At 41.0% G+C, this 18,586-nt stretch overlaps 1 protein-coding gene across 1 annotated transcript; it reads left to right on the forward strand.

Annotated features, from left to right (window-relative positions):
* Positions 1-422: 422 nt before the first annotated feature.
* Positions 423-16,880, forward strand: LOC114352110 (condensin complex subunit 3-like; the record flags this gene model as incomplete). Its single annotated transcript, XM_028303568.1, is given in 23 exon segments — positions 423-626; positions 628-738; positions 1,615-1,796; positions 2,990-3,184; positions 4,040-4,200; positions 6,161-6,348; positions 6,907-7,005; positions 7,393-7,464; positions 7,757-7,885; positions 8,266-8,379; positions 8,727-8,910; positions 9,223-9,305; positions 9,569-9,686; positions 10,096-10,181; positions 10,487-10,606; positions 11,006-11,173; positions 13,441-13,537; positions 13,652-13,720; positions 14,240-14,344; positions 14,828-14,968; positions 15,330-15,494; positions 15,791-15,994; positions 16,723-16,880. Coding segments are annotated over 23 exon segments (3,153 nt in total), but the record flags the coding sequence as incomplete, so codon positions are not given.
* Positions 16,881-18,586: the final 1,706 nt, after the last annotated feature.

The raw sequence follows: 18,586 nt of genomic DNA on the forward strand, positions 1-18,586 counted from the left end.
AAGAGGACACGTGTGATCATTATTTGGTTTTATAACCATAAAATTTGGTCCAATTGATCCCAGAGGTGAGCCCAAAGTGAGGTCTTTTTTCAAGTCACATTTATGGTATATGAGAGGCCGTATTTGCATGTCAAAATCAACACTACGCTTCAGGTATTAAAAACCAGTCAGCGTCTGCCTGGACAAAGCCAGAAACTGACAGAGGCCGTATTTGCATGTCAAAATCAACACTACGCTTCAGGTATTAAAAACCAGTCAGCGTCTGCCTGGATAAAGCCAGAAACTGACAGAGGCCGTATTTGCATGTCAAAGTCACCACTACGCTTCAGGTAATAAAAACCAGTCAGCGTCTGCCTGGACAAAGCCAGAAACTGACAGAGGCCGTATTTGCATGTCAAGTGAAGATTCGCCATCCTCCAAGAATGCTCCGCAAGCCCCTGGAGTCCACTCGCCGCGCCACGAGCCCGTGTGCTCGGCGGCCTCCTGGGTTTTTCAATGCAGGACCCAGCCAGCAACTCCAAGTCATAGCGGTGATGCACCAGCGCCCGTTTAAACTTGTATGGGCAGCAGGTTCACTTCAAAATACACGCTCGGCCTTCCTCTGCACNAGGAACTTGCCTTATGTACCTAGAGCGGCTATGCGACGTAGATGAAGCGGTCAGGCGCGCCGCGTTCCTCTACATAGCTGGCGTCAACGTCACGCAACTCAGAGTCCGCCAGAGAGTTCTGACCCTTAAGGTAGAGGAAACAATGTCTTTTATTATTATTTAGGAACTTGCTTTATGTACCTAGAGCGGCTATGCGACGTAGATGAAGCGGTCAGGCGCGCCGCGTTCCTTTACATAGCCGGCGTCAACGTCACGCAGCTCAGAGTCCGCCAGAGAGTTCTGACCCTTAAGGTAGAGGAAATTACGCCTTTTATTATTACTTAGCGAAGTAATAATAAAACTTTATTTGTAGCCAATTACAATTTTGCATAGACAAAATGAAACGTTAATGACTGCAGTAGTCAAAGACTGTGTCGCAGTCATTACCGCCTTCCTCTAATACAGACGCTATAAATAAACAATTTAGGTTACTAATAAATAACATAATACTTATTTAGCTTTAACTGAATACCTACATGAATTGAATATGAGATGAACTTAAAATTATGCCTTTTATTATTTAGCGAAGTGTACGCGGAACGTGCCGTATGTACTCGATGCTATGCGACGTAGATGAAGCCTCTATCACTTAAGTAGGGTTTCTTTCTGTAAATAAAGATTATTTTGTGTGCACTGTTCGGCACTTTTTATATTCAGCAACTTTCTTTTGCTATGCACATAATACACATCCTGAATTTACATGATAGTTTAAAACATAGTCATATTATTCAACAAATTACTTTAGTAGTCGCTTTAGCTCATTCAATTCTTCCACTGCCTAATTGATATATTTCCTAGATTTTTTGATCTCACCCTATCCTCCGTTCTTACATCCCTCTTTTAAGTATTCTCTCAAGCAATGAGTTTAAAATAAATTACACGTGATACCTGGCTAACTCCTCGCTCTCACTCACTCCTCTGTCAGTGGATCGGGCAACAAATAAAAATAATTATCTAACTTTTCAAGGTCGGACTTACCGAACGCAGTCAGCGCGTGCGACGAGTGGTCGAAGAGATCCTCGTACCCGGTTGGCTGAGCACTTTCCAAGGCAACATCATAGACCTGCTGAAAGCCATACGGCTGGACAACGCTCATGATGCTAAAGATTCGCAGTACGTCGCTGGGAAGCTGCTGGAGACTTTGTTCAAGTGAGTAGATAACATTTTGGAGCCAGTTTATTCATCAGATCGAACAGACACCATTAAGTCAAGCTATAAACAATGTTGTGACGTTTTAAAAGACATTGGGAATATAGTTCCCACCATATTTTGGACCTTATTCACTTATCTAAACGTCCAAAAACAATGAAAATTTCGATTATGTTATGACTGTTAAAGGGTTAACTGCTTGTAATACTACCTGAAGAGTTCCTCTTTTTGTCTGACACGACGTCATAAGTCTAAAGGCCTACTATGCTATTTCGGACATCATGTGCATTCTTTTCAACCAACATTTTAAAGACAGTGTTAAAATGGAAACGAAATGAATGATAGTAGCCATTGCACCTTGACAATAGCAAGGCGACGTCGTTTACATAATTTCAGGTATATATGTCACTGTTGCTCATGCTAGCATCTCACTACGCGTGAGAGGGATGGAAACATTCCTAACTCCGGATAACATTGTCAGAAGTAGCCATGCTGAGTTCGATCAACCCATGATTATTATGGTGCGTCCAGACTGGGCGAACGTGCTCGCGCGGCACGCTAGTCATCCTGCTCACCCTGCTATTGAGTGAGCAGGATGTCGAGTTTGCCGCGCAAGCCCGTTCGCCCAGTCTGGACGCACCATTACTAAAATGATTTCTACACTCGGCATCAAATAAATCGCACCTCCCGCGACAAGCACTTATCAAACGTATGCATCCCCACTTCCCACCAACATTGGTACCATTTGAAAGCCGAGTTCTAAACTTCATTTCATTAAAGGAAAGGTTTTTACCCCAAAAATGTGTCTTTACAAGGATCCAGAGTCACATCTTCAAAAAATAGGTAGTTACGCTATAGCCATTTTTTATGACTTTAAAACTGTTAAGTTGGGATTAATCGCTATCCATCTGTTAAAGAGGACACGTGAGATCTTTATTTGGTTTTATAACCATAATAATTGGTCTAATTGATCCCAGAGGTGAGCCCAAAGTGAGGTCTATTTTCAAGTCACATTTATGGTATATGTTAATCATTTATTTAGAAATGAAAGGTATTTGTCTTTAAGGATATTTATTGGGCTTTCAAATAACACCAATATTGTTGGGGTACCACGATTGTGTCAGAAGATATTCTTTAAAGTTCGCGTCGCGGAAGGTGCGGTTTATTTGATGTTGAGTGTATATTTCTTCTAGACGTCTCCCAATATCCGAACTGCTGGAATGGCTGCCAACCGACAAGACTCTTCGGCTGATCCCAGCTGAGAAACTAAACAAGGAGACTGCCTGGTACTGGCGCCATCTGGCGGAACACTTGCAGAAAATTGAAGACGATGAGACGCTGGAAACTGTGTTGCCAGACTTGGTGGTGCTCACTGGATATATTAAGGCGTAAGTGTGTCTTATTATTACGAATAATCACACTTATAAGTTAGCTGAGTTGATCAATACTCAATAGTCAATATCTTTATTGCATTCCATGTTGTACATAAGTTCTTAAACAATCTATAGTTTCAAACATAGACCCGGTTTGGGCACAGCAACTTTCTTTTTTATTAACCGACTTAAAAAAAGAAGGAGGTTATATGTTTTTTAGAAAGAGTTTAGTTACAAGCTAAATACCACTTTAGCTCTTATAAGCGTTACTTTAGATCTCATTTTCATCTATCAGCATAGAATCCCCACGCTGCACTGTAGATCTTATGTCAACTACTTTAGATTCCATTTTCCTCTAACAGCGTAGTGGAATCCCCCTGTCCGGTGGAAAGCTCTGACCCTGTAGGGCCTAATACCCGCTTATAAATGCTGAACGAAATGCTTTTTTCATACTTTTACCTACCTCTACTATGCAAATATGTGCCCTATGATAAGCAAGTATTAGATCTCATTTTCCTATAACAGCATAGTAAAATAGTTTTACCTACCTCTATTATGCAAATATGTGCCTTATGGTAGCAAATTTTAGATCTCATTTTCCTCTAACAGCATAGTGGAATAATTTTACCTACCTCTATTATGCAAATATGGGCCTTATGGTAGCAAATTTTAGATCTCATTTTCCTCTAACAGCATAGTGGAATAATTTTACCTNTTTTACCTACCTCTGTTATGCAAATATGTGCCTTATAGTACCAAGTTTTAGAGTTCATTTTCCTCTAACAGCATAGTGGAATAATTTTACCTACCTCTATCATACAAATATGTGCCTTATAGTACCAAGTTTTAGAGTTCATTTTCCTCTAACAGCATAGTGGAATCCCCCTGTCCTTCGGAGAGCTCGGACCCGATAGGGTTCAGTACCCGCCAGCACGTGTTGCACGAGCTCGTGAGCATGCTCCGAGTGTACGACGCGGCCGACCCCGCCGGCGGCAAGGAGCTGCAAGCGCTGGTCACTCAAGCGCTCACTGGTAAGTGTTCTTATTTCGTTCGTTTCAGCCGAAAGACGTCCACTGCTGGAAAAAGGCCTCCCCCAAGGTTTTCTACAAAGACCGCTCCTGCGCCGCCCGCATCCAAGCACCTCCCGCGACCTTCACCAGATCTTCGGTCCACCTAGTGGGAGGCCTGCCCACACTACGTCTTCCGGCTCGTGGTCGCCACTCGAGAACTTTTCTGCCCCAGCGGCCATCAACTCTACGAGCTATGTGCCTCGCCCACTGCCACTTGATTTTAGCGATTCTGCGGGCTATGTCAGTCACTTTCTCCTGCGGATCTCCTCGTTTCTGATTCGATCACGCAGGGAAACTCCGAGCATAGCATGCTCCACCGCCTTTTGGGTGACCTTAAGCCTGTGTTTCTATTACGTCATTCCTTTATAACAGCGTAGGGGAATCCCCCTGCCCATCTCGTGTAAGGTTCAGTACCCGCCAGCACGTGTTGCACGAGCTCGTGAGCATGCTCCGAGTGTACGACGCGGCCGACCCCGCCGGCGGCAAGGAGCTGCAAGCGCTGGTCACTCAAGCGCTCACTGGCAAGTGTTCCTATTACGTCATAGAATCGACAAGCTCTAAGGCCTCAGCCTCGAGCTTAGCGGGCAGCGGGGCGGGAGCGGCGGCGGCGCGGGAGCGGGGCGGGCAACGCACACCCGTTCTCGAAACAAGCGGGCAGCTCGCGCGGCGCTTTAGCGGCGAAGTGTTGTGTTCGGGGTTGTGTTGTCGAGATATTTGTTTTTATTCGCAAACGAAATATCTGAACAACGGCGACAATTGTATTTCGATTCAAATTTATTCCTAACGCTCGATTTATTGTGGGCAAAAGGAGTGCGCTGCCCGCTCGTTGCACGCTCCCGCGCCGCTGCCCGCTCGTTGCCCGCTCCCGCGCCGCTGTTTTCGAGAACCGGTCTATTTGATTTTACGCATAAGATCCTGCCGCTCCCGCGCCGCCGCCGCTACCGCCCCGCTGCCCGCTAAACTCGAGGCTGAGGCCTTAAGCGCTGCAATAGCAGGTACTAATAATGGTCAGTAGAATCTCACCCCATCACTTTTTGGTCGAAGGAAGCGCGTGGTGCGGAGAGTTTTATCCGAGCAATCTGAGCGTCATTATTATAGGGTGCGTGTGCACTCATGGATAATATAGTGTGTACCGATAACACTCAAACATTAGCGGAAGAATGGTGGGGCGCGTCTTCGTAAATGACACGATCTATACGTCATTCCTAATAACTGCATTGTGGTAATTCAAGACGCTTAAGGCGCTGCAATAGCAGGTACTAATTTTGGTGAGTCTTACCTATTACGTCATTCCCAATAACAGCATTGGGGTAATTCTAAGCTACGGGTGCTTAAGGCTCTACAGCAGCAGGTACTAATAGTCACTCAATCACTCACTGGTGAGTGTTTCCTATTACGTCATCCCTATACACATAGCGTAGGGGAATCCCCCTGCCCACCCCGTGTAAGGTTCAGTACTCGCCAGCACATATTGCACGAGCTCGTGAGCATGCTCCGAGTGTACGGCGCGGCAGACACTCAAGCGCTCATTGGTGAGTGTTATTTGAATCATCATTAGCCGGGCTAAGATGCGCGCCGTGATAAAATCTTATCGATGACCTTAGACGACAAATATATGGGCTTATCACGTGAATCGATAAAAGTTTATTATGGCGCGCAGACTAGGCTTACAGGTCATTACTCTCCACTCCAGAAAAACGATTCTCTCTAATATACCAGAGAGAGGCAGGCAAAAGGAAGAATTGGCCTATACTCCCTATGGTGACCTGACGAGTTGAGGATGCCTGATGGCATATTTGTCTGGCATAGTCGCATTTTACATTATCTTCTAGAAGAGTGTTGTGTTCCCATTATTGTACTGGCCCAGCGCACCAATGAAGTCTATCTTTTACTTTAATAAATATATAAAACCTTTCGTTAGGTGACTACGGCCCGCTCAGCTCTGACGTTATACGCGCGTTCGTATCAGCCCTCGAAATGGTGGTGCCAGACCTGGCGCTCCGATTAGAAATCATCAACGGCATGATATCGGCCCTGCGAGACCCGCCCGAACCAGAAACGATTGCTGCGCCTCCGCCGCCTGTGGATTGCGCTGAAGTTAAACTCCAGGTATGAAACCAAAAGATTATTATTAACCCGTCAGAAGTTATAGATTTTTTAATTTTCTTAAATTTTCTTTGAGATGAAACTTTTATGTTGCACAGTTTAAAAAACTTATGTAGGTTGATAACGTACATAAGTTTTTGGATGGATATTACTATCGTAAGCGATTTCAGTGGTACAATCCTATGAGAACTGTTCATCCAGAATCAGTATAGCTAGTGCCAGAACTGACTGAAAGGATCAAAGGCCCCATACATTAGTGACAGTTTTAATTTAAAAATGACTTCATGCAGCGAAGTAGTCCGGTCGCCAAGTATGTAGAACTTCGTCCAATGACTCGCTCGCACACTCACTGCGGCCGCCCGTCGCCCAGTCGCGACAGCAATATAATTACGCGCGAGCGATAAGGATGGGTAGCTTGGGGTCATTGGACGAAGTTCTACGTGCTCGGCGACCGGGCTTTAACTACCTAATGCAATATTTAATCATTTGCGCTCGTTTCCCTAAACCCTGTATTTTTAAAGTCAATTACAATATAAATAAATAAATAATTATGTGTTCTAGCGTGCCAGACTTCGCGTATCCCTAAATGTAGCTATGGAAGCTCAAGAAGAAGCTGTCAGAGACCAAAACTACGCTCTCGCCGCCGAATGTAAAGCTAAGGTAACAAATAAACTATTTTCTTTATTATTATTTACATATTTGATTGCAATAGGCTAGTTGCCTAAAAAAATTTTTTTAGTCCGTAATGTTTTATATCAAAAAATATTGGACACATATATTTTTATTTGTCAATCTAACAAATAATTACATAGTTATGGTGCGTTGAAGTTGCGCACGACGTCACAACGTGCGGCATTTTTAAGCAAGCGTTGACTCTTCTTATGAACTTTGGGGCGCTTTATCTCTTTAAATTTTCATTAGTTTGAAAAAGTGAAAAATACGTGTAGTGTATTTTTTGATAAGTTAACTGACGGACTAATTAAAACTCTTGCTTTTTGACCCAGGCAACATCCCCATTGAACGACATTGAATGTACAATCGTTTTAGGTGGAAGACATCCAAAAGAAGTTGGAAGATCTGAACGTTCAACCAACACCGCCACCTCCAGCCCCAATACCAGTAAGTAAAAAAAACTTGTTAAATGAAAAACAAAAGATATTTGGCATTCAGATAGTTTTACTTTTTACCCGATTTCGATACGCAAAGGAGGAGGCTAATGTGAGATCGAACGCGTGGGCTGTATTTTTTTTTATTTATTAAAAAAAAATATCAGCCATTTTGATAATTCTAACATTAATTCATTTGTTTTAATCTTGCGAATGCAACTAAAGATAAGTGGCATCGGTATAAGTATATCGGCTTTTACTCGAGTTTTCAGATTTCAATTTAATCATTTTTGTATGTATTTCAGACAATAATGGAAAAAGTGTCTGACGCAGAAACCTTAAACAAATGCCTAACGATACTCAACAGTGCGTTAGACACTCCTCAACTCAAGACCGTGACTCCAATGTTAAGAATGATATTTAACGAATTAGAGGCAAGTATATTTCACTTAAAGACCATGATGAGAGTGTACGTAGCTTTAGAAGCATTAACTTAATTCAATGAGAGATCGTAATGCCGTGGGCATTCGATGTATATTTGATTGGCCTGAGGTAACTTATATCTTGCAAAGTTCTGTTTCAGCCAAATGACGTCCACTGCTGGGCAAAGGCCTCCTCCAAGGTTTTCCACAATGCACGGTCTTGCGCTGCCCATAATCTTGCAAAGTAATTGACTTGATTTAAATAATAGAATAGTGCACCTTATGTCCACGACATTCGATTATATTTTGCGTTTCCAACAATTGCGCTTTTCTCTGAACTGTGCAGTCTCTCTGCATACTTTCAAATAAAAAAATATTTATTATACTTACAGGTGGAAATATTCCAAAACCCAGAAGTGCTAGAAAATGCTCTAGAAACCGTGGCGTTATTTGGTATGCTCGATAAGGAGTTTGCGAAAGAAAACAAAGCTTTCTTCTTTGCTAATGTGAGTACTCTTTTCAATTTTTTGTAATAAATTATATCGATAAGTTAGCCTCCTACTATTTCTTACTACAAAAAAGTAGCAAGAATACACATAAAAACTGCACTACGCACAGTACCAATGTGAATGTTATAGTCACGAGCACTAAAAACTCTTCGTAATTTATTCCGCAATAATAAGATTTAGATTCCAATAACCTTAAAAGTCACCAGCCGAGCGAGGATGCGCGCCGTGATAAAATCTTATCGATGATTTTAGACGTAAAATGTATGGGCTTATCGCGTTGAAATCGATAAAAGCTTACCACGGCGCGTATCTTACCTAGACCTACAGTAATAATTTCTCCACAGCTAATAGACACGTCAAACGAGCCAATAGTGACGACAGTACTAAAGTGCATAGTGGATCTCCTTTGCGTGCACGGTGCGAAGGTTTTCGAAGACGACGCGTCTGAGTCGCAGCGCGCAGACGAGTCGAAAGCGAAGAGCAAGCGAAGCACGTACTCTCACTCTATAGACGCGATCGATGAGGATGGTGAGTAGATGATTTAGTAAAGTCCGGTCGCCGAGCAGATAAAATTTCGTACAATGACCCCAAGCTACCCATCCTTATCGCTCTATTTCGTCGCGACTGTGCGACGGGCGGTCGCAGTGAGTGTGCGAGCGCGACATATAATGACGCGCGAGCGATAAGGATGGGTAGCTTGCGGTCATTGTACGAAATTCTATCTGCTCGGTGACCGGAATTTAGTTGTATTATGTAATGGCATCTTACGCAGTTGTAATAAGTGCGTTTTTGCAATAATAAATCTGAGATTTGTGAGATAATTAAGTTAATTTTTTGCAGGTAGTATATCCGAATCGGTGATATCACTGACACCAACTCACAGTACCGTCATCGAACTACTATTGAAAATAATGGACAGCACGGTAAGACTTTTTCTTTTTAAACAGTGCAGTTTAAAATAATAATGGCGATTTTCCAAATCTTAAACCAATTATACTTATGCTACTCCAGACTAGATGCAGTAAGAAATCGCTCTTAAAGTATGTTTTTACATCTCTTTTATTACCAAGCGCCTGCGGTATTATGTACAATAAACCGTTGATCGTTCCTTTTTTATGTGAGACGCTCATGTATGTCAAATAGTAATGTGTACCTAATGATTACTTACATAAGTACGTAATTTCAGTGCGCAACGTATCGGCTGATAATAGTGGAGGGTCTGTGCCGATTGCTACATCTGGGCCATCTGGAGTCCCCTGCGATACTCAGCCGGCTTATGTTGCTTTGGTTCAATCCTGCTACAGGTATGTGTAATTAAGTTATGGGCCTTGTTACACTGGCGGATTACAAGCGGTTTCAAAACGGAGTGGCGACGCGGCGGAGACGTCGCGAACACGAGTCGAAAATTAGGCGGAAACGTTGCGCATTACGCGGCGTGTTCCCGTTGAAAACGCTTGCAATCAGCCAGTGTGGCAGCTCACTAACGGTCGCTCACTAAAACTCACAACTATTTTGAAAACCTGTTCGTTTACCAAAAGCATAAATATATCCACAAAAAAGGTTTCAAATTCTTCCGCTGTTAACACAACTGTCATTCCCAGTGCTATCATCTTTACGATTGATTTAAAAGGGGTAAATAGTAATATCCATGAAAAAAATCTCTTGCATATTTTTAATGACATTGGTTTCATGACACTTTCTGGATATTTTTAGTGGAAGAAGACATGCTGCGGCAAACAATAGGCGTGTTCTTCCAAACTTTCCCTACCACAGTCGATGGTGCACAGGAGCAAATACAAGTTAGTATGAGTTACTTTTTCTTAAATATTAGCACAAAGATATCTTCCTACCGTCAGGGAAGAAAAAAATACTTGGGAATATGCTTGTGACGTAGTTTGTAAGACAGGAGTACAGGACAATGCGTTTGCGTCTTCGCGGGTCATAAAAAACTTCATGTCATGTGATGATTTGAATGTCCCATGTGTCCTATTTGAAAATTGCATGCCATACCAGACGAAAGAGTGCTTGTATCTTATTTTTACCTTCACACTTTCTGCCATGTTTTAACAAAAATAAAATACATTTTAAATCTATTAATTTCTAGAAAGCAACGCTTCCCACACTGCGTGCCCTAGCCAACGCTCCCTCGAGTTCGCCGCTTGCTGAAATCGACCAAGAGGCAGTGGTTCGCTTCATCGTGTCGCTCACTCGCGTCAACCACGAAGTAAGTCTTATGTAGCTGGGTATTAAGGCGAAAGTCCTTTACTATAGTGTAGGTTTTTGTAACAACAAAAGGCAGTGGTTCATTTCATCGTGTCGCTGACTAGGGTTAATCACGAAGTAAAGACTTATCTGAGAATTAAAGCGAAGTTATCTTATATCATGTGAGCTTTTGTGACTGAGATCAAAAACTGTTATACTTTATTGTAGCCTTAAACAACACGCAAAACATGATTCTTACTCAAGAACAAATTCAAGGCTATGATTCAGTATTGTAGCTTAATCACAAGACAGAATTTTATAGTATGCTTGAGTGTAAATAGATTTTAGAGTGTGTTACCTTTCTTAAATACAGGCATAAAAGACTGGAATGACTTTCTTAAGTGGAATGAATTCTTTCTAGGTCATCGACAGCCAAGGTGTAATGGCAATGACACTATGCAACTACATAGTGCGGAGGCCTTCGTCGACTGAAGTGGGATTGGCATGCAGAATGCTCGCTCTACTGTCGCCGCCTAGGGACGGACAACTCGCGATTGAACTAGCGGCTATGCTGCGAGACTTGTGTGCGGTAAGTACCGACCATTATCGATATACAGGGTGTCCCAAAAACAATGGATAACCCTGTAACCATCGATAGGCCTCGCCATGGTCTCCCTAACGTCCAATTTTGACCCTAGTAAAAATATCACCGTTTTCAAGATTTTTAAGTTTTTGTGCATTTTTAGAAAATTGCCACCTGCGATTACTTTTTCTCATGCCATTTCTACAAATGAGGATACTTTTCAATCTAGTTTTTTTCCTTATCTCAAGGGATAGTTGGGCTATCAAAAGGAAAGATTAAAGTTCAACAAACTAGTTTAAAAGTGTGAAAATTTTAAGAAATTGCAGAGAAGAAGGAAAAATTAATTCATTGTCTTGCACTTTTGATCTGCCGTCGTGTAAAAAAAATGTAGGAAGACCATCGTGCCCATTACCTTAAAAACTTCCTTGGTTAATTGAGATTCTAAAATGGTATCACAAGCCTATGTATTCTGTATTATTTTTATCTTATGGCTACTTGAATAGCAACTAGTATAAAAACTGCAAAAATGAGTTTTTTTCGTAATAGTTAAACTAGGACTGCATAGCGGCATTAAATACAAATTGATAATTTTTAGCGCAGGAATTTTAATAAAGCAATATTTTATCATCATCATCATCATCATTTCAGCCATAGGACGTCCACTGCTGAACATAGGCCTGTACCCCAATGATTTTCATAATGACCGCTTGGTAGCGGCCTGCATCCAGCACCTTCCCGCTTTCCTTTATGAGATCGTCGGTCCACTTTGTAGGTAGACGTCCTACGATGCGCTTTCCGGTACGTAGCCTCCACTTGAACCCTGTTGCCCCATTGGCCGTCCGTTCTGCGTATTTGTGATTACTTAATTTTTGTTTGAAACCTTATAAATGTGCCTATAGACAGATACCCGTGATAATACACGGCTCGGAAACGTGAATTTTTTGGACAGCGTGCTATGGAAGGGGCTATACTCGGCTCGGGTTTCTTCACGAAACCGTATCAGAATTTAGGAGATCCGTAAACGAACTAAAGTCGACGGATCAGCAAGCTGAAGTGGCAATGGGCAGGGCACAGTAGGTTGCAGAACTGAGGCAGCAGGATTAAAGTGGAGGCTACGTACCGGAAAGCGCATCGTAGGACGTCTACCTACAAAGTGGACCGACGACGTCATAAAGGTAAGCAGGAAGGTGCTGGATGCAGGCCGCTACCAAGCGGTCATTATGAAAATCATTGGGGTACAGGCCTATGTTCCGCAGTGGACGTCCTATGGCTGAAATGATGATGATAAAATGTTGCTTTATTAAAATTCCTACGCTAAAAATTATCCATTTGTATTTAATGCCACTATGCAGTCCTAGTTTAACTATTACGAGAAAAACTCATTTTTGCAGTTTTCATACTAGTTGCTATTCAAGTAGCCATAAGATAAAAATAATACAGAATACATAGGCTTGTGATACCTTTTTAGAATCTCAATTAACCAAGGAAGTTTTTAAGGTAATGGGCACGATGGTCTTCCTACATTTTTTTTACACGACGGCTGATCAAAAGTGCAAGACAATGAATTAATTTTTCCTTCTTCTCTGCAATTTCTTAAAATTTTCATACTATTAAACTAGTTTGTTGAACTTTAATCTTTTCTTTTGATAGCCCAACTATCCCTTGTGATAAGGAAAAAAACTAGATTGAAAAGTATCCTCATTCGTAGAAATGGCATGAGAAAAAGTAATCGCAGGTGACAATTTTCTGAAAATGCACAAAAACTTAAAAATCTTGAAAACTGTGATATTTTTACTAGGGTCAAAATTGGACGTTAGGGAGACCATGGCGAGGCCTATCGATGGTTACAGGGTTATCCATTGTTTTTGGGACACCCTGTATAATAGTGATGTTCTACTACTGCTCAAGTCTCGGAGGATGTTGACTGAAGTGGGTCTGGCCTGCCGAATGCTCGCTCTACTGTCACCTCCTAGGGACGGACAGCTTGCCATCGAACTGGCGGCTATGCTGAGAGACTTGTGTGCGGTAAATGCAGACTATTATAGCCTATATGTCTATAGTACTAAATGGTACAGCTACTTCTGAAGAAGCGCGAGCGTATTGAATGCTCGCCGTGGTGCTTGCCACCTACATAGAGTCAGCTTCTTTTAACAGGGGTCATACTTCTGATTATAGCCAGATTTGAGTTTCTGTTTGTTTGTGGTGTGTGACATAACTACTCGTATGTGCTATTATAACTTAACCATGTTTATAATTTCTTGTTTAATTTACAGAAACTGCCAGACAAGCAATCTTGCCGAAACCTTACCCGCTACTTAGGCTCGCTAGAGGCTATGGAGCGGGCAAGTCTCAACAAGATGTCGAATACAGGTAAATTGAACATAATTTACATATACTTTTTGATATATTGACGAACACTACCGATCTATATGTCTAAAATCGATATAAAAATATTAACATTATATTATGTTGGTTCTTTATCAGGTATTACTGAAGGAACAATGCAAGGCGAAGACACCATAGGTCCCATAGGACGAGCAACGACTTCCTTACGTAAGTTAACAAACTTAAATTACAAATATATTAGGCCAGTCAAATAAAATATTTCATTATTTAAGATCTTATTACGTCAAATGTTTATATTTTTTTGTCTAGGAGAAAGATTATCAAGTCTCCGATTTAGTCGACCGTCTAGCTTATTTTTCAAGCTGTGTGCAAGTATGTTCGGTTAATATAAATCTTTAATCTCTGGTGGTTAATTTATAGTGTCGTACAGTCTGCGTCAAATAGTTCGTATCATCCAAAGTGGCCAAAAGTTGACAACACAACCTTATTTCAATTGCAACAAAAGCAAAAATGTGTTGCGACTTTTTAGCTCCTTTGGGTGTCACGAATTATTGGACGCTGACTGTAACGTAACGTAGTTATTTCTATATTGTACAGTACAACTACATATTCTTACTCAGTTCTGTTACTAGCTATAGTCATTAGTCGTTTAGCTGTTTTTAGTGTAATTCTTAATTTATTATAATAAAAAATCATCAAGATTAATAAAAGGTTATTATTTTATAGCGCAACCACTCGCGCGTAGCACCCACGTCGTCATCAACGAAACCGTCGAAGAAGAAGTAGAGATTGACGAGACCACGCCTCCAGAAACTGTGTCCAGGATTGAAGGTAATATAATTATATTAATCATTATCATAATCATCAGGTCATTGAGTGTCCACTTCAGGTGGAGGACATTAATTTACCAGAGACAAAAAGGAATCATCATCATCATCATTTCAGCCATAGGACATCCATATGTCCACAAAAAGGAATAATTGCCCTAAATTCCTCACGATGTGCAGACAGGTTAAGAAAGAAGGTAGCGTATCTTGCAAACATTAGTCCATACACATTCAGAGCTCAGCTTGGAGCTCAAAATAGGAAATAATTTGTCAAAATTAATTAATTGGTTACTTTATGAAGTGTTTTGTTAGTGGATCTTAAACACCATTTTCACTTTGAGATGTAGCACTTACTTTGTAGGTACGATGACGCAAACCTGACGTAGGTTGGCAGTTTGTGTGAAAATTAATTAATGTAACTACTAACCCAGTATGGAAAGTTATTTCTGAAATAAACATTTATTATTATTAATGTCTCCGTTGACAGAGCAACCACCAGTAGAGACAAGCAGTCCCAAATCGAACCGGCCGTCCTCGGAAATTGAGACAAGCGACAAAGTAGACGACGCTCCTTCAGATTCCAGCAGCAGCGGAGTGTCGCCTTTGAAGAAGCCCAAAGTTACTAAAAGTAAGTTCTTTCTACACAATCTATTGAGGCAAATGTAAATAGATTTATAGATAAACACTTTTTTGTACTCCACACAAAACAAGAAAGTAAAGAAAATTGTTGTCCTAGTTTTCCGTTTCAGTACAGGGTTTGGAATAAAATTGTTGTTCTTTATTGATATTCTTCTATTGTGTGGGTGTTAGCCGTTATAAGTGTCTGATATGATTCAATCAGACCGAATGTTCCTCTCGAAGAACGAAATCTAATTTCTTTTCCGATTTATTCAAGATACTAAAGTTTGATTAACATCTAGAACTCCTTTTTTGATAGTCATAAATAAACTGTATTTGCCATAGAAACAGTACTTTTGTGTTTGTTACAGGCAAGAAAAAGAAACTATCAATCAATAAACAAGCTAGCACAGATAGTACGAAGGGTACTAAAAAGGGCAAAGAGCCTAAAGGCAAAGCGAAGGTCCAACCGGACAATGAAAAGGGCGGCGTCAAAAGAAGCCGATCGCAACGGTCTTTGGTGGATATAGATAGAGGTATATTACACACAACACTGTCGTATATAGGTTGATTATTTCATGTTTTTGGTTAGCCTAACACGAGTATGTAAAAACAGTTCCTAGAGTCTCATTGTGAATTTTCGAGAAAGCCAAAATCTACGTCATTATTATAGAACTGCTAAATTAATGAATTTTTCTATTTTTTTTTAATATTCTGGATAAAAATCTCTTGCAAAGCGTTTAAATACAATCTATAATGGTGTGAGCTTGTCTAGAAGATGTCTCTAACTTTATATGAGTTACATCTCATAAACATTTTTTCTACTCTCCAGCACTGAAAGCAAAAGCCGACGCAGCGAAGGACAAAAAAGACAGTTCGCCAAACGAGTCTTTGCAATCGCCGCCGCTCGACCTAGATGTCTCAAACGTGACCATACGGAAATCCACGAGGGGCCTACAGTCTGCCTCGAGCACGGAGTCTAACGGATCCACCAAGAGCCGAACGAAGAAGGAAGAACCGAAGCGAAAAGTTAAAGGTAGGACTAGAGTCTAAAGTACGGCCAACTAGCAGCGATACAAAAGGTCGATACGACTGTCGAGTTGACAATATATTCTGTCTCTTCCCATCTTGTGTATTTGTCGTAATGTCTCGTTCTCCCGCCAAAATATGTCAAAGTCAGACGGGTTCACCCATGACATTGGGTTTGTTTACATTTGGTATCGCTTCTCGTTGGCCGTACTTTAGTTCTTATTCTTATTTCAGAGGATTTTTACTTGGTTTAGTTAGATAATGATCGTTTGTGTAATTTTGCAATAGACATCGTCTCTAATAACCATAGACTCAGACTTGCTCAGTAGTTTTCGAAGTAAGCTATTTTTACCTACCTTGACAACTACATACACTTCCTGAAAGTATGAACAAGCTTAGGACACCTTTTCATCTATTCTAAGTGCGCCTAATCGCTGGACTACTCTAACTCCCATACTTTAGGTGCGAGTGACAGGGATGCATAGATCGGTCGATGGTTGTCGTGGCAGGACTTTGGGGACGAGCCCAGCTGATATTTGTTCATGTTCAGTTGCTGAGGATGAGTCATGTTAAAGCCTGGTCCGTGAGCACGTAGACTCCCGTCCAATGACCCCAAGCTACCCATCCCTATCGCTCGCGCGTAATTATGTTGCTGTCGCGACTGTGCGACGCGCGCCCGCAGTGAGTGTGCGAAAAATATATAGTTATGTTTTATTTATTTGTCAATAATTTCAGGTAAAGCGGCAGAAGCGAAAGCGCCACAACCAACGAGACCAGTGACCCGCGCGTCTACGGAATCCGCTCGCAGCAGTATGGACAGCTCCCAGAATTCTGTGTTCGAGGATTCTGCCAACGAGACCGAACTACACACTATCGTCTACGAGAAGGAAATCGTAAGTAATTTTACACAGAGTCCTGTGTTGATAATCCCAAGAGTTGAAAAAAATACCACTAAATGTCCTCACTGACTACAAATCATAGTATACGTATGAGCCTCTAAACATAGCTCATATTTGGTCATCTTTTTAATAGCGCATGATATGATATATCCATCATCATCATTTCAGCCATAGGCCTCTCCCAATGCTTTCCATGTTGATCGATTGGTATAGCGGCCTGCGTCCAGCGCTTCCCTGCTACCTTTACGATATCGTCGGTACACCTTGTGGACGTCCCACGTTGCGTTTCCCGGTACGAGTCCTCCATTCTAGAACCTTGCTGTCACATCGGCCGTCAGTTCTGCGTACTATGTGCCCTGCCCATTGCCACATGAGAATGTCTCCAACNCCTAGAACCACTTTTCTTTCACGACTATAAAAAGATTTTAGCAATTTAATTCATAAAACCAATTGCGCACATTTAAAATAAACTTTGTTTACACTTTGACAGAATAGACTGACATGCAAGGTGACATATCAATGAAGTTTCAGTTACTGTTGCCATTAAAAGAAATTAGTACCATTAGTTTTCCGCAACATGGCGAGGGTTTTTATGTTCCTGGTCAGGCTATAACTTGAAAACAGAATCATAAAAATAAATAAATATCATTTAGTGTAATAGTGCACTATATTTTAGTCATGTAAGTATAGGGTGCTATAGTTTGTGCTAAAAAATGTGTAGATGTGTGAGTAAGCTGTGGAGATCGGTAATAGCATGTTTTACAAACTTCATAAACTGATTCGGTATGTTTGCATCGGTGTGCATAAAGGTGAGTATAGACTAGAGCATTTACTTGTAACAGAACCACGCGCAACTCTATGATTATGTTCTACTTTTCATCCTTTCACGAACCAAACGCCGTACAGTTTACCTGTATTGTTCCATTTGTAAGAACGTTAGATTACATGGAAATGCTCTAGTCCATACTCACCTTTATATCATATGTATGGCGAACGCATATGTGTGAGTGTGACATTGAATTTCCACCGCGGTAGCATATAATTTTTTTTAAAAGCTATAGTATTTTTCGTTGTGACGTTTAACTGCATTGTGTGTAGATTTTAGTGTTGCCATTAAATATTGGGTAGCGTTGGAAGGCGATTGTACTGTAATTTAAACCTTTTGAATCTCGCCGGGTGTTAGTGTACGCAGTCGTATTTTTTCGATGGTCACAGAATAATGCTGCTTTCTGGAAAGTACGTGTGTTCAAGAAAGAAAGTTAGTACTTAGGTTGTTAGAAGGTCAATCTATAGATAAATATTGTCATTGTTAATAATTTTAGTAAGATAGTTAAACATCAAATATTGCACTAACTACTTGATATGTATGATTATTTCAATGTATTTTAAAGCGACTAAAAACTACCTAATAAGTTTTATAAATGCTTGATAACGGCTTCTCAATAGACAAACTTACAAGAACTCCCAGACGCCAATTTGTGCTTTAGCTCTTAAAGAGGCGATTGAGCATAACAAAAACATACACTTGAATTGAGAACCTCCTCCTTTTTTGCAGTCGGTTAAAAAAAGTCTTAAAAGTTTTTGCAAGGGATTTATCTGTTGGCCAAATGCTTGTTATAGGCAAATATGTAAATTAGAACTGTTCTTACCCTTCGTTGCTGGTCGTCCCGCTACCGTCGGAATCTCCAAAGCGGTTGTTG

This window comes from Ostrinia furnacalis, unplaced genomic scaffold (genome assembly GCF_004193835.3).
Source record: "Ostrinia furnacalis isolate ACB-3 unplaced genomic scaffold, ASM419383v2 OfSCF1253, whole genome shotgun sequence".
In the NCBI taxonomy this organism is placed as follows: domain Eukaryota; kingdom Metazoa; phylum Arthropoda; class Insecta; order Lepidoptera; family Crambidae; genus Ostrinia; species Ostrinia furnacalis.